General features: G+C 38.0%; 1 protein-coding gene across 1 annotated transcript in view; it reads right to left on the minus strand.

The window, feature by feature from the left end:
• The window catches only part of DYNC2H1 (dynein cytoplasmic 2 heavy chain 1), a 330703-nt gene that overhangs the window by 111671 nt on the left and 201588 nt on the right, over positions 1-17444 (minus strand). The window contains exon 83 of the mRNA XM_063430335.1: positions 17298-17402. Coding sequence (XP_063286405.1) covers positions 17298-17402 — 105 coding nt within the window. The remainder of the gene's footprint in view (positions 1-17297; positions 17403-17444) is intronic.

Here is a 17444-nt window from a genome sequence, read left to right on the forward strand (position 1 = left end):
ATGTTTGTATTTTGCCTGAAAACATGCCTCTAGTGGCTGTCAACCAAAGCTCCAGAAAGGCTCTTTTTGTACATAAACATTGCATGTTACAGTTTAATAAATCTGTCTGAAGCATCCTCACATGGCCAGTCCTACTTCTTCATTTTGCTGGTTATATAGGATGAGTCTCTTCTAGACTGGAGGCACTTTGGTGGTGTATATTGGCTGTGCCTTTATCCAAACAGCCACTAGAGTCACCGCCTCCTTCAAATCTTTTCATTTTGAAAGGACATCATATTAGACATCATCAGGCACAGTATAATCCCCTCTAATACTTGTAATAGAGACATATGTAAGAACCTTTAGACTATTGATTATCTCACCAGAGGAGAACAAGCCTGTGAACAAGCAGCTAACACTGGATTACAGGTAAATTTAACAGATTTTGTAACTTATTTTGTGCCCATGTTCTTTAATTTTTTAAAACTATAGTATTTGGAAAATGTGCGAAGTTCATTTATTGGATCTTGTTCATTTCTCCCGGACTGTAGACACTAGACACTACCTACTATGACAAATGTGCGACTTAATACGACAAAACTCACAGAGACAAGCTTTGGAGGTGGAATTGCATGTACAGGAATCTTATATGCGGCAGTTTTCCTCATTTTTGTTTGTTTTTCTGTTTTACAACTTAGGAATTCTTATATAGCTTTTTAAAACTGGCAGCTGGAATAAAATATAAATGCTATATGATTTAGGTCGTCCACACAAGAAGCTCATTATCTTTTTATTACCCCCCCCCCCAAAAAAAAAAAATAGAAAAAAATGAATAAAGGAAAACAATGCCCTCTGTAAGATCTAGGCCAAGAAAAATAATATAAAGAATATTACTAATAGTTTTCTTGGCCTAGGTCATACAGAGTGTACTATTGTTTTCTTTTTCTCCTTTTGGGTTCCTTGGTTCTCACTTTGCTGCGGAGCCTAATTGTGACACCTTCACAGATATCTGGGTCTAAGGAACCATTTGTGCTGCTTTCTCCACAAGAAAGACTGTATATATACCATGTGCTGCCACCTTACAAAGGGTACCCCATTTTTACCTTTGAATTTTTTACCGTATTGTTATGACATTTTGGCCTGTGGCTTGTTTCTACCATAGTGCATAAAACAGTTACCTTTGGCACAACCTTTTTCTGTGTTTCTTGTGCTGTATACTGTGGGGGTTAAGAGAGAGCCCCATGCCCTTGGGTTTGCTGCCTTTAGTTTTTTTGTTTAGTTACTTAGCGCTGATCCATGGGCACTAGAGGGCAGTGAGGGAGAACAGTCAGTGGGCTATATAGCTTGAGAGATGACGTTTGTGAGATTGGTTAATCGTGCCTTTAAAGGAACACTTTATCACAATAAACACTACAACCTATTGTTATTGTTATGGTGCCAGGAATACCTTGACATGAGTCCAGTGTAATTTTTCAAACTGTTTTAGAACATCTTTGACAACGTACCTGGGTCCCACTGGACACTTGCAGTTCTAGACCCTGCCTTTGAATCTGGAAACCAGGAGAATCTGGTTAACATCACTGAGCAAAGCATGGAGTGTGTCCTGTGAGCACTGTCAGACAATTGAGCCATACAGCTCCTGCAGGAGATCGGAGGAAGCCCAGGTAAGTTATCAACAAATTACACTGGGACTGTGCAAGAACGTTACTGGCACCATAATCACTACAGCATGATGTAGTGGTTAGAATGCTCAGAGAGCTCCTTTGAAGACTGTGTAAAAAAAGTTTTAATCTCTGAAAAAAGTGAATTATACAAAAGAAATTGCCATCTGAATATGCCATATTTGATGGTAAATGGTAAATTGAAGAGTGCAATCAATAGTTGTATTAGAAAAAAGTGCTTAGATTGCCAGAGTGCCAGAAGTGCTTAGATTCAAAGTGTATTCTTACAATGGCTGTTTTCCTTATTAATATATAATATGTCTTAAGATGACAAGTACTGCAAAACCTAGGATAAAATAGCTCTATCCCTATATATTTTCTTTAATTACATATTCTTTAGGATAGCATAACAAATACATTTTGTCATGCTTTTTGCACTTGTTGCTACATCTTAAAACAAAATCTTGAACACCGATTTTATCTGCAAAAACAGAATTTCACTTTAAAGATTTTGTTTTAAGCTGACTAGATCTTGCTCAATGTGAGCGAGGTAGAACAATAATGACCTAAAAACAAACTCATCACGCAGAGAAGGACTTGACAGGTACGCTACTGCCATCTGGTTGTCGAAACAGAAGTGGTGCATCACTGGTAGAAAGACTAAATACATATTTAATCACTTGGATTTTAATTGGAAGTGACACACTAAGATACAAATTGCTCTGTGGGGTGATTTTGCTTCTGCGAAGAGCACTTTGTAAAGTAAGGACACAATATAGAAAAAAAACAGTTTTGCAGACAGAAATGAGATATAAACCTGTACATGAGAAAGGCAAAGTTATGCACAATAAAACTTTATCTCGCAATAAACTCTTCTCATTTACACGGCATTAAATATTTCCTTCCATGGTCTGTTGAAAAGATGTGATAAAAGTCAGCGTTGAGAAATTGTATTACATTTTAATCAAGCAGTATAGTCATTATGACGTTATTTATCAATATGGAATATACAGGTTGAACATAAACAACTCTTTTGGTTATTTATTTGTATTTAACCCATTGTTAACCCATTATCAACCAGTGGCGTGAAATGTGAGTTCATGACTCCCAAGCAGCCTCATTTTGAAAGGGCCCAAATACCTATGTCTTTTCAATCCTGATTTTCTAAGAATGACATTTCTCAAAACTAAAAAAAATCAATAAAACTCGTACAAGGCATTTTACTATAGTGAGAATTCAAAGTGAAATTAAAATGTAAGGCCATAGCACCCAAATTGGAAGCAGAGCTGATAGATAATGTTTCTAGATTGGTTATTATGCTCTTAAATTTGAAATTACTGTGAATTAAAACTCAAATTTCTCACTTTAGTAAATAATCCTGATAAAGAGTCTCACTACAATAGACATCTTTACAAATAGGTTTATGTAATACTTTGGTACGGTTCTAAACGATATTTTCTTCCGAGAGTAACTTCTATTTCAAAAACCTGTCTCTTGCTCTATCTTAAAAAGGCAGACTCCACTCTCACCTTCCTGTTCTGCTACTTTCCCATCTTGTCATTTGGTTGTTATCCCTCGAAGTCGTTCCTATTGTGTTTTTATAACCCACCTCCTCTAGATTGTAAGCTTGTTTGAGCAGGGTCCTCGTCTACCTATTGTTTCATGTAACATTTAGTAATTGTTTCATTTATTGTTAAATGTCCCCATTTATAAAATTGTAAAGTGCTGCAGAATAAGTTGGAGCTCTATAAATGCCAAATATAATAATAATAAATCGGTAGGTTGTGAAGTTATCTAAATTATCTATGAATAACTCCGCCTCCTTTTCACACCTCCAGCAACCTCCTAATGGAAAATCTCCCACTTTGTCCATTTAAAATGTTGTGAGATATGGATGTTACAGAAAACAGGAGATATATCTGACACATCATGCATTCAAATCACTAATGAGCCAGTAAGCTAGATGTTATGCTCTAAACCAAGTTAGTTGATATTAAGCCCTGTGAAAAACTCCCCTCTCCAAGTGAGTTCACCACAAGCTCCTGGAGGAGCCTGCTTGCCAGCCTCCTGCCCGCAGAGATACCTGTAAAAAAACTACCAAACTTGACGGACCGTTAGCACTGATTTCATGGAACTGGTTTGGGCATAGGACCATGTGCACTGTCGGTCAAAATTATGACTTCCATGAAAATCCTGAACCCCTGAACCGATCTGGGTGATTTTTGGATATGTTGGTCACCCAGGTCGGGGCTATCAGGGGGTGTGGTTTTATGTATTTTTAGGGTGCTTTTGGGGTATTTGGGAAAAAGTATGTAGTTTTCTGTGCTTGGAGATAATTGGATTAGATCAGTACAGCTCCTTATCCAATTATCTCCCATGCACAGGGGAAGGATTATCTGATTTTGTATGGGAGTGTCCTGGACCTGAGAGCCAATGCAATTGTGTATTTGTTCCTACTGTGGTTTACTCACAGGTACAGGGGGGAGTGCCCATGCATGGGGAAATGCATATAAGGCCAGTTGTGGCTGCCATTAAATTATTCCAGCTTGCACTCCACAAAATGTGTGCCATCCTGTTATTGGAGGGAAGGAAGATTTAACCCCTGTGTCTGTTCCAGCTTGCAGGGGATTCAACGGGGAAAGTCCTTCTAAGGACTAAAGCTCCCAGGACTGAATGTCATCCAGTACAGTGTCTAGAGCAAATTCCCCATTCGGCTCCAGGAAGGAGTGGTTCCAAGTCCCCATTGAAGCCACAGCGACTGAGCAGAAATGCTGCAGTTTGTCCCCTGTTCTAGCTAGGAAGCGGCCCTTGGCGGAGGTACCCAGCCGGGGTACAGGGAGCTCCGTTACAACCCCCTTTCCAGTATATCCATGGTAATCACTTACAGATTGCAACCCATGTGAAGAAATCCTCGACACAGACAGCACTGATAACATTGTTTGTATCTGCTCTTACTTACAGTGATTAGGTTTAGGTTAGATTTGGAGTGACAATCGACACTGCTTTCTTCCCCTTTGTGTCCCCAATGACACCAAACATTACTTACTGTTTAAAACCAAAATAGTTTAGCTTCCTAGTGACTTTACTATAAAGTGAGCTGTCACACCCCTCCATTAGTTAGGTAGCCTGGTGGGATCATATTGAATATTCAGGCTGTGAAGCATGTGCTAATTTCTGGCTTTTATTGATATTCTGGAAAACAGACTTGTGCAAAAATTCTGTTCGTTCATAAAAATATGGAATTGTCCAAATAAAAATCCTGTTAATCAGCAGCAGGACTAATAGATTTATCTGTAAAATAAAGTCAAATTGATCCATCCAGTGTGGATTAAAAGGATTTTGACAAATCTGATTTGGTTCGTTTACGAACTAATCAAATTTTGCATGTGTCTAGAAAACATCATGAACACTCTATTCAAGGGGAGACTGGAGGGGATAAAACCTGGAGAGCTAGGCATATTTCATGACATCCCCACCTCTCTGTTAGTGTAGGTGTCATCAAGATGTGCTTTGGGCTCAAGCCATAGGTTTTGCTAGAATTTAGCATTGCTCCTAGTAGTACTGTGTACATATAGCTAATTCAGTGACTACATTGGCCCCTGAGCCACTGTGTTACAGCTATAAATATGGGAAGAATGTTGAGATATATGGAATCTGCAGATACATACATTCATTCTTTAATTTATTTATTTTTGTTAGAAAAATGTAAAGATTCATTCAATTTGTAGATATACCTGATCAACCTTATTTTTTATGCTTTCTGATGACAGAACCTCTTGTTTCAAAACACATTTGGTAATAAAAGGATTTTCTTGATAACAAAATGTGTTGGTATTGCTTAAATAGAAAGTAAGAGTTGGGATATTACTTTGGTTGCTCACAGAGAACACTAGAAGGAAGGACATGCTCAGTCCCACATGAAATAGCAGGAAATTAGGATTATAGAGGCAGGATAATATTTAAACCATTTATTTGCATCACCTCTGTCCACTATGGTAACCTGTATTGACCTAACTGATAATGGACTTAAGAAGTACCTCTACAATAAAGTGCCATTATTAAGGAACACTTTAAGTACCAGAACCATTAGAGTGTGTTGTGGTGGTTATGGTGACAAGAGTGACCTGGTGCCCTATATTGTAAGTAGATAAAATAATTTAGGAGCAGCACCCAGCAGGTGGTCCTACCCTCCATTACAGCTAAGAAGAGCCAGAAGCTTCTGCTGAGGAACCAAGTCCTCTCAAAGGGCCACAAGTTATCCTGTTGCTGTAATGGAGGTGGAAAGAGGTGCCTGGTGAATCCCAGGTAAAAGGACAAACTGTTTGAATATTGTTTGATTGCTTACATCGGGGGGGGGGGGGAGGGGGGGTGGTGTCAGGGTAGTGGTTTTGGTACTTGGAGTGTTCCTTTAAATTACATTTTTATATCAAGTCTCTATCTCTGTATAGGCTGGTTGTGCAGTGAAATGAACTATGGTCTTGAATATTAAATATTTACGTATTTGTTAACTAGCATCTTCCATGCCATGAATTATGGATGAACTATTGCATGTCAAAATGTGAAATTTTATTGAGTCATAAACAATATATATTTTTTCAAATTAAGATTAATGCATGAAAATGCATAATTGTACTTCATGTGTCATACTCACTAGTACTAGAAACAGCAGAAATAGCAATGTGTCCTGCCTGTTAAACGATTTTAAATTAATAAATAAATAAAACAGCACAACAAATAAATAGGCAATATATTCTCATTTTCGATCCCACCTTTAAAACCACCCAGTGATTTGCAGTCAGTGTAGTTGCCGAGACAACCCATAGAATAAAATATTATAAATGACCTTATTACAAATTAACCAGGTTCAGCTAAAAATCCTACAGGAATCTAAACACACCTGTGCATCGTGATCTATAATAAATATGAATTGAAGTTCATCAGGTTAGTTGGATTTTAAAAACTCTGCTTCAAAGCGTAATACAATGGCTCTAAATGAAAATGGATAATATGATTACAATGGAAAATTAATGGTTATAAATTGACATGGCTTATTACCAGCGTATGATTATGCACATCATTTGGAGGCATTTGACATTGTAAGCCATATGGCTTGTTGGGTGATTCATGGCATGCACTCATTTTAAAAACTCCCGAAGGCAGCTCTTTATAATATCCTATAACTCAAACATCTGAACGAAAAATAATGAGCACTATTAAACATTGGAGAATATAGACTTTAATGCGATCTACGGAGTTACATGCATGCGATGTTAAATAGATATTTATGTAAAAGCGCTTAATTGTGGATGCCATGTTCTATGTTCTTATTCAAATATTAACCTTTCATACTTGAGAATTGTGGGGGCCAAAACTGTGGTGACACCCCCTGTGTTATTCTGTGAAGCCTCATTTTCTGGGTAACATCCCACATTAAACAATGAATATAGCTTTCAAGAAGTAGAACATTTAATACCTCTGTCCATTAATTTTAAACACATGGTCATATTTTAAAATTAGTGTACCAAAGTGATAACAGAAACACTTCTCACCTGTCCTAAAAAAAACTAGCAGTCTTTCAGATTTGATCAATACCCAAACGTAACCAAACTGAGCAACTTTTCTTTTCAATTCTTAAACCATTAAACCAGCCCTCAGTAAGTAGTAACAGTCCAGGTTAAATCAATATGCTGAACGGAACCCAAGTGGAAAATGTTTAAGATTATCAAACCAGTCCTCAAAAGCCATCAAGATTCCAGGTTCGATCAAACACTGATTTCTCAAGAAACATTAATGATCAAGTTTGATACACATTCCAGAAATGTAACACGCTCAGCCTATCAGCAATGCCCCGACCATGGTTTCCTGGAAGATGCCTTGGACAGAAGCAGAAAGAGATGGGCAGAGCTAAATGGTTCTGGAATAACTCTCTGGGGTTTAACAGTTTGTTAACAGTTTAACTCCTGAAGGTAAGCCGTTGCCAGGATCCTCATTAATTCTAATCAAGTTGTTATGGTGCCTGGAGTGTTACTTTCAGTATTGAATACTGTCTACAGCACAATAAATGGGTACTCATCCTTCTATCAAATAACTAAGATTTAATCAAACCATGTATAAAGGGGGGGGGGGGGGACATATAGTAGAAAATAGTATTTTCGGGATCTTTATTGTTACAGTTTACCATTTACAACTTGTAACTAGTGTAAGCTTGGTATATTCTTTGGACATGCTTTTGATGAAAAGCAAATGTATCAGGATGTCCACTATTAAAGGACCACTATAAGCACCCAGACCACTTCAGATCAATGAGGTAGTCTGTGTGACAGGTCCATATAGGGTTAACCCTGCCTGCTGTAAACATAGCAGTTTCAGAGGAACTGCTATGTTTACATGTGGGTTAATCCAGCCTCTAGTGGCTGTCTCATTGAATGCATGCGCATTCAGCGGATGACGTCGGAAAGTGGAGAAAGGTAAGAATTTAACCCCTTTCTACCCTTTCAGCCCGGCCGGAGGGGGGGCCATGAGGGTGGGGGTGGGGGACCTATTAACACTATAGTGCCAGGAAAACGAGTCTGACAACCAGAAATAATTACTGTACCCAAACAACACTTTTGGCTCAGAGGTATCGTCACACTGGGTGGACACCTAATGTTGATTCCTCAAAGGTCTACATAAACTCTTAACTATACAACATTTAACATGATAACCTTTTTGGAATAGAAACATGTATAAATAATATCCTAATTACTATTGATTGAACCATTTATTTTTTTAATATGTTCCTATGTAAAGTAATAAATTAAATAAAGATTGGCTACTATATTATGTTCTTCTAAATAATGGTTACATTTTCTAAGTATCACCAGTTAGTTATCTAGAGAAACATCGCTGACATTTCTGCACATAGCTTGCAAATCCAAGTGATGGTCAAACTGGTGGAAGGAAAGCCTGCAATTTGATGTTCTAAAGTCCGAATCATTTGAAACTTGGAAGATAAGGATAAAACCTTCAAAAGCATGTCTGAATACTTAAAAGGCAAGAAACTGGCAGATTCTTGTCAAAAGTGGACAATTAGAGAACTGGACAGTATAAATATCTGGGAAAAATGCCCTACTTTCTTTTAAAACTTGAAACAAATGAGTAGGAATGTACGCAGAAGTTGTCATGGACAGCAGCAGATTCGGAGTTTGAAACATTGAAACTAGGTCAAAGTCACTTGGTAATTGCTACTCTTTTCCACCGGTTTATATCAGGAGAAGAATAAATGTACGAGGGAGGATTTAATGTTGTTACAATACAAAAATCGGATTCTATATGTCACCTTAAACTAGAAGAAATATCTCCAATTTTTGTACTCTGGACCAATCTAAGGTATATTTTATTCTTAACACTTCAGGTTTAAATTGTACACTGAAAATGTGACTGTAATCTCCCGGAGTATAAGCGACTGTGATTAGCACAGGATTTAGACTAGTGGGAGGTAGCTGAATAGTCTTTCTTGTTTTGTTCCCTTGTGTTCACGAGAGACTTGCATGGCAAGCTTCCAAGTAAAACCTCTTCAAAACAAGAATCTCAAACCTGGCTTTCCTCTCTATGGTAGGTGGTAACTTTCAAGATATCATAGCCTGGACTTGGGTGTCATTACATTAAAACGATCAAATGGCTTTTCAGCTAACATACCGTATCCCTATATTTATCTATGATAAATACTTATAATCACGAAACAATTCACAAAAGCTAGTATTTTTGGATAATTGTAATCAACACATTTCTGAACCAAAGTTATAACAACTGTAACTGTATGTTCTATATGAATATAAAATGTAAAACAAATAAAGTTGAATTAACCAGATTACATTGCTGGTCAAATTGTGGGTGCTATATAAAATTTGTTTTTAAAATATATTTAGAACTTGACTTGATACGTGTTCCCAAACTGCTTTTCTTCCCTGGCATCCAGTGGGTTATTCCAGAAATCAATGTCATGTATTTTTCCTTTTTAAAATGCTACACAAATCCTGATGCCCCTGTGTGAAAAAGTAATAACGTTCTTGGGTTATGGCAGCACTAGATGCAATCACTGGCATCAAACACTTCTTGGTATTGATCTGTCTCACACAAAGCTGTGGAGGAAGCTGGACTGTCATTCAGAACTGCTTGCGCTCAGCAAAACCTCTGGATGATTAAGCATGGGCTGCTTGTCTAACTAGGTTTCAGATCTGGGCTTTGACTAGCCCAGGGGTTCTTACCCTTTTTGCAGAGGGAGCCAAATATTGCACATACATTGTGTTAACTTGGTGACCCATGCTTATTATAAAATTATACTGATGATCCACTCTTCAATTGTAATATAATGTATAACAAAATAATTTCTCAACGCCAATTCAGAGTCTGTCCCCAACGCGGTGCTGCTACAATAAACTGTGCTAGTCGCAGCAAAATAAGTATGTTGAAAGTCATTGGGATCCAATTTTAGGGACCCAGTCACTAGATTTAGACTATTCCAAAACATATATTCCCTGGCTAATCCAGGTCAGTATCACCTATAGGTTAAGTTCCTCACTCTCAGCAGATATGAGTGTTCTTAAGGCACTGGTAAGGATATTTCAAGGGGGCAATTAAGGAGGCACAAGTTAAGGTGGTACAAGCTGGAAACTTTTATTTTTCACAGAAAAAGTGTTGGAAACTCTGGGATTTAGGCTGCAACGTATTTAAATTTCTTACAACATTTCTTGTTTGGTTTTCTTTCTTTACATTTTATTGCAGTCATATTTTAGAAGTATAATATGAGTCTTTTGTGCACGCGGTCACCTACGATCGGTCTGGTCTGATTGGCCCACTGGCATCTCAGACCTGTTAAAAGAAAACTTCCTAAACCAATTCATGCAAGTAAAACAGAACTGGGATCAAGTAATAATCTTGACTGACGACGTAAGAATTACATTGCGATGACTGCAATACCAGTAAAGCATTATCAGGAATGCATTTCCCCTGGAAAAAACAGATTGGGAAATAGTAACAACAGACGCCACTGGAATCACCTCACTTATGGAGTGAGGCCAATAGGGAACTGGAATCTACAGTCAAACATCCTGGAATTTCGAACATTAGAAAAAGCCATGATTTCTTTCAAACATCTGCTGAAGAACAAATGGGTCAAAGTCCAAGTAGACAATGTGACAGCAATGGCATATATATATATATATATATATATATATATATATATATATATATATATATATAAACCATAAAGGTGGGACAAAAAGCAGGAGGTTAATGCAAGTATATATATATATACATACAGATTTAACTTACACTCCCCTGGCTTCTGACTTTATTGTACTTCACTGTCAGATGAATAGCTGAAAGACCCTCTAGATTTCTTTAAGCACTGAATAATATATATATATATATATATATATATATATATTTATTTATATTTCCTGGCAAATCATGGCAGCATAAACAAATGGGTTAGCTCTGCCCCTAACTGCCGAGAGGACAGGAAAAACACCAGAGGCTTTAAAAGGAGGCTCCATTCCTATGGTCCTTAGTCTTTTTCCAGTCCTACAGTCCCTTAGGATGTGAGCAATTTGCTCCCTTTACTTATGGACATGTATGTTTTGTTTTGTTTGTTTTGAAGCATTTATCTAGATATTAGGACCAGAATGCTCAAGTTTAGGATACGCTGACTCAAATTTGGAATTTCCAGTTTTCAACTTTCCTATAGGAAATTTAAAAGGAGACAACATGGAGACAGTGGAAGGCCACGACGACTCTGAATCCCTATGATCAGTAAGATGAATCTGGAACCTCCAAGGGAAATTCCAGTACCTCCAGACCTATTATTACAAGGTCCCTTGACACACCTTGATCATCAAGCACTGGTCCCTAAGTATAGGCATCCCTGAGACGGTCATTAAGATCCTCTTACAGTCCTATAAATACATTCCTATAAATACTTTACATATTACAAAACGTGTCATGCATTTGTCTGTTGGTCTCAAGAATAAAGGTTGGAATTACTCCTCAATCGGGCCTAGAAAGGGTCTCAATTATAACACTCTAGAGGAGTACATATTGTCACTTTCCACATTGATGGGTACCCATTGAGCATTGGAGCCCCTGGTACTTTGCTTCATGTAAGCAGCGACTGAACTCAAGCCTCCACTGAGGGTGTTCATGCCAATATGTGACCTTCCACTGGTCTTACAGGCTCTGACTAAACCATCATTCAAAACTCTCGCAGGTGTTAGCACAGAAAGTGATGCTGCTGGTGGCTAGTACCTCAGCAAGGAGAATGTGTGAACTCCAGGCTTGGTCCTGTGAACCCCCATTCACTAATTTTCAACAGGATATGGTTGTCTTGCATTTAGCACCAGAGTTCCTACCTAAGGTGAAAACTTATCAATGCCATTCTCTACCAATACCGAAGGGTATCAGGGCAGTCTCCCCTTGTGCAGTTGCAGCATCTTGGGATTCCATGGCAATGGTCTGCTGCACTTTTTGTAAAGCTGGCATTTGGACCTCTTTGAGCATGTTTTTCCGGCATTACATACTGGACGTTAAAGCAGTTAATGAGGTGCAATTTGGACGTCAAGTCCTTAACTCAGTTCAATCTTCTAATCTATGTTGAATTGTTCTGATTATTTGATTGGCAGTTATTTACGTTTTTGTCCTTCCCTTTGAAGTTTGGGTATTCCCATTTGTATATGCTGCCATGATTAGCCAGGAAAGTGGAAAATGTATTCATACTTACCGTAATTTTCTTTTCTTGCCTATTATTCATAAATAAATCTAGAGGGTCTTTCAACTATTCATCTGACAGGGAAGTACAATAAAGTCTCAGTCAGAAGCCAGGGGAGTGTTAAGTTAAATCCGGATATCTTTCTGATGATATGGATTACGTCTGCTGATCAGAAGGCAAGGTAGCTGGTAAACCTATTTCAAAAGATATCAAGGCTCACTCTTCAAGAGCTGTAGCCAAATTCTAAGCATCACCTGCAGATCTCTCTACAGAGGAGACTTGTAAGGCAGCAACATGGTCATCATCCAACACTTTTGCCAGACACTACTGTTTGGTTGTTGTCTCTTCTTCAACCTTCTTTTTAGGAAGAAGTGTCCTACATTCAGCAGGTTCTCATTAATACATTTTCATAATCTCTTTGACAGTAATTCCTGTTTGTTCTCCTTTATTTTCCACACGTGTTAACTTTTGAAGTCCCATAGGAAATGCTTACATGAATTAGCCAGGAAATAGATTTTTTTTCCAATACTTGCCTTAATTTTCTTTTCCTGGCTAATATCCCTGTCAGCATCAAAGTTTACATCACCACTTTTGTTTGACTTGGTTTCGTGACTGCTGTTTAGGGGGAGGAGACTTATTTTATAATATCCTTAATTTGAATATTCCTGTCCCATCAGCCGAGAGGGAAGAGCTTAACCAGTAAGTAATACTGACATGGATATTAGTGACGAAAAGAAAATTACATTACATATTGAAAACATTTTCTGTTTTTCTTCAATACATTTTGATATATACATGCACAAGTGAGTTTTGGATGCTACGTAACCCAACAAAGTACAGCAGCTTCAAGGGGCACCACCACTTTTTTTTTTTTTTTATACATAAGATTCTCTTCTTTCTTTAAATGTATTCTAAGGATTTATCAACTGACATAACAATTTGGTTTAGTCCTGGCACAGTCAGGGCACGCATTGTATTGGATAAGGAGAATTTGAAACATTATTTTTTTATCCCTCCTCTACTCTCCATGCTGACTGACAGATGCAAAGGGAAGTGCTTATAACAAAAAAAACCTGAGCCAAGATTGTGGTGCTCAGTTCCACATAAGGATTAAGTACAAAATAGCAAATATCCACAGAAATGGTGGCTGGCATTTTTTGCAGGTAAAGAAATGTCCTGATATTCTTCCACGGCATTTATGAGAAACTTGCTTGGAAACAAGTTGGGTTTTTTGTTTGCGGACCCACAGATTTTTACACGTTTGGCCCTTCGTAGAGAAGAAATGGGTTAATTAAACTCGAGCCTCAGCATCTGCAGCGTCTGATTCCAGGAATGGATTTCACTTGGTACTGGAGGAGGGAGCACCTCTAGTGGTTGTCAGTATAACAGCCACACGAGGTGTATTTAACCCTAAAATGTAATGGTTTAAAATGACAGGACCACTGGACCCAGACCATTACATTGAGATGCCATGATCTGGGTGACTTTAATGATTATTTAATGAAAAGTACAGCGTTTTACTATCCAGTAAAACAATTGGTTGATTAGCATAATTTCAAAAATAAAAACAATTAAAACACACTTTTAATTTAGTAATAAAAGGGACAATGACACCACTGAGCAAGAGGATGCATTTGTGAAAGTAAACAAGCACTTCTTAATGTATTAAACTGATAAAACATGAAAGCTGGCATACATATTCATGAAAAAAAAAAAGAGTCAGAATTGCAAGAGATTTTCATAAAATTGGAGCTTTTTACATATATAGTGAGAGCTGAATGTCTGTTAGATTGCATTTTGCCGAAGGGATGCACTGATTTCTAAAGGAAAGAGAATGTGAGTCACTTTGTTGCAGGCTATTCTCAGAACTGTACTGCATCATTTCTCCGGATATACTAACACTATCTGTCACAGCTCAACATCTTTATGTTACACACATGATTTTTACAAAGCAATGTTAAAATATTTTGCTGAAGGTTAAGTACGAACTAAAGGAAAAAAAAAAAAAAAAAAACACAACATGCTGCTTTTGGCATTGGGGGAAAAAAAACAAAAAAACCTAAAAGAATCAGTTTAACAAAGACACAAAATAGATGCCAGATATACAATTCAGACAATAGAACCATCAGGAATTTCATACAGATTTTGGGCTATGAATTTTTCGGTATTGTCTCACAGACAGTTCCCCAGCTCTTTAAGGTAATAAAAGCGAAATGTTTGCATTGAAAAGTCCAAAGCTATAAAACGACTACCGCAGCGTGACAATAAAATGAAATAAAAATAAATAGCCATTCTTCAGCCCTACAAGGTCCTGCTTTGGTTTAATATTCTCGCATTGTCTCTATCAAGTAGCCAATAACTCACACGTTTACTCTTCCCTGAGGTTTCAGTGTCTTACTCTGCAAATCCCATAATAAGTTAAGAGTGATAATGGTTTCAAACAGACAGTCAACAAACAGTGTGTTAAAATGGTACACTGAAGCTTCAAATGACCTTGTGGTTGAAAGGAGAAGAGAACTCACGAATGCTTTTACTGCTTTTAACACAGTTTTCATGCTACAGAATAATGCATTCTCCTGCGTTTTACTTTGCAAGAGATTTTTTTCATTGGTATTTATACACATTCAGAAGCTTTGAAATATGTATAAATATTATAATGATTATGATAAGTGCACGGTAACACTTTATACCTTTCTTATCTATTCACCAAGATTAAATACTTCAATAGCCATGATTAAATACAGCATAGTCAATAGCAGTGATGGCTTGGCTCTGCAGTTGTTTGCAAAATACATTTCCCATGATGCTCAGCTGGCGAGAAATATTTTCACTGCCAAGGTTGGCCATCACAACGTATCACTTATACAATTCTTGCAGAAGATTTACCTTGCTACCAATAACCTTTACAAGTACAATACGTATTACTAAAATAATTCATACATAGTATTACTGAATAGTAATACAAAGTATTTACAGAATGGAGCATGCAAATAATCTGCAGTCAATCTCATTCACTGTTCTGAGTTTGTTCGTCATTTAAAGGGACACACCAGATCTATAAAGCACTTTAGTTTGCTGAACTAATTTATCTGTGAGGAGTGTCCTCTTTTTTCATTCTACAAAAAGTGCAAATTTCAGTAGAAATCTGAACTTTTACAAATTAACTTTGTTACACCTCCTTGGCTGTCAATCACAACCTGCCCTTCTACTTCTTGGTTGCTTAAAGGAACACTCCAGTGGCAGGAAAACAAATAGTTTTCCTGGCACTGCAGGTCCCCTCTCCCTCCCACCCCCCATCCCATGTTGCTGAAGGGGTGAAAACCCCTTCAGTGACTTACCTGAGACCACTGCCGATGTCCCTCGGCGGTGGTTTAGGGTCCGCCCACGCTCCTCCCCCGCCAACGTCAGCCGGCGGGGGAGACCGATTGCGCATGCACGGCCGCCGGCGGGATGAGACCTAATGCGCATGCGCATTAGACCTCCCCATAGGAAAGCATTGAAAATGCTTTCAATGCTTTCCTATGGGGATTTTTGCGACGCTGGAGGTCCTCACATAGCATCAGGAAGTCCAGAGACGCTATAGCACAGAAAACCTGTGCTATAGACCAGGAAGTGCCCTCTAGTGGCTGTCTAGTAGACAGTCACTAGAGGAGGAGTTAACCCTGCAATGTAAAATATTGCAGTTTACGAAAAAAAAATATTTACAGTTGCAGGGTTAAGGGTAGAAGAAGTTGGCACCCAGACCACTCCAATGGGCAGAAGTGGTCTGGGTGTCTGGAGTGTCCCTTTAACTCAGTGGAGTTGAACTCAGAAAGTAGGCAATCGCTCAGAGCACTTGCTTTGCAAAGATTTCTCATTGAGCTGCATTGGGATGACTGTGATTGGACAGCCGCAGAAAGTCTGGGTTAGATTGAAAGGGGAGGGCTTGTAAAGCCTTCTAAAAAGAGATCTGCAGCTTTTTGCTAGCTGTTTTTAGATATAACTCCATTGAAAAAAATACATAATTAAATACATGAATGTATTCATTGGAAGTATATCTACTAAACTGTTGTTTTTTTTGTTTTTACTTGAGCAGTGGATTTTGTCTTTAAGGAACTTTAACATTTTGTTGCCACCATCACAATTTGGTCCCCAACACCATAGATTTAGAATTTCAGCTCTTTACTGTTATGCCAGGGTTGTACATTTGCACTAATCACTGTAAAGTAGAAATCCACAATTGGTAAGTGTGCCATGGACTCTCCAGGACTGCAGTGGCGTGTAACTTTTAAAGTTATGCTTATAGCCGAAGGCAACATATGTAACTATCAAAGCAGAAAATCCCTCAGCTATTTAATAATTGGACAATGGTGTTTAAAGGGACACTATAGTCACCAAAAGAAGCTTAGCTTAATGAACCAGATTTTTGTGTACAGAAGGCAGAGAATTGAGCAGTGAGGCTGCAGGGGCATAATCTATACACCAAGAACCATTTTACAGTGCTCAGAGAAGCAAAAGATAAAATAAGAAATAGGACTTTAAAAGCAGAGTTAACTCTTTTCACGCAAAAAAATTAAAACAACGAAACACTGAATTCACTTTACATTTTTTACATTCTTTACTGGACATGCTTGTTCTGTTGCACATTTAATGAATGCACCCAGTCATTAAGAAATGCAGTTGTTTATGTATGATTCACCCAAGTGGTGGGATTTGCAGTTTGACATTCTTGTGTGTCTATGGCACACTATGGCAGGGAAGGAAAAAGTAATGCTCCCTTTGGTTTTTCAAAGAGACGCTACAAACAAGTCTGGAAGTAAGGGAAGCATTTAATTTATTTTACACACACTCACAAGACTACAACAAATTGCACATCCATAAAGTAAGCAAATATACGTGAACTGTGGAATCCCACCATAATATAGGCTCCATACCTGTGTGCTGATCATCCGCTGGGATGAACGGGCAATATTAGCAGGTAAACCAAAGAAAGCAGGTTTGTCATCCTCTGGGAGGCTTTCAATAACATTTCGGTATTCCTACAAAACAGAAAACAAAACCAAATAAATGTACTGCATTGT

This window comes from Pelobates fuscus, chromosome 1 (genome assembly GCF_036172605.1).
Source record: "Pelobates fuscus isolate aPelFus1 chromosome 1, aPelFus1.pri, whole genome shotgun sequence".
NCBI lineage: Eukaryota > Metazoa > Chordata > Amphibia > Anura > Pelobatidae > Pelobates > Pelobates fuscus.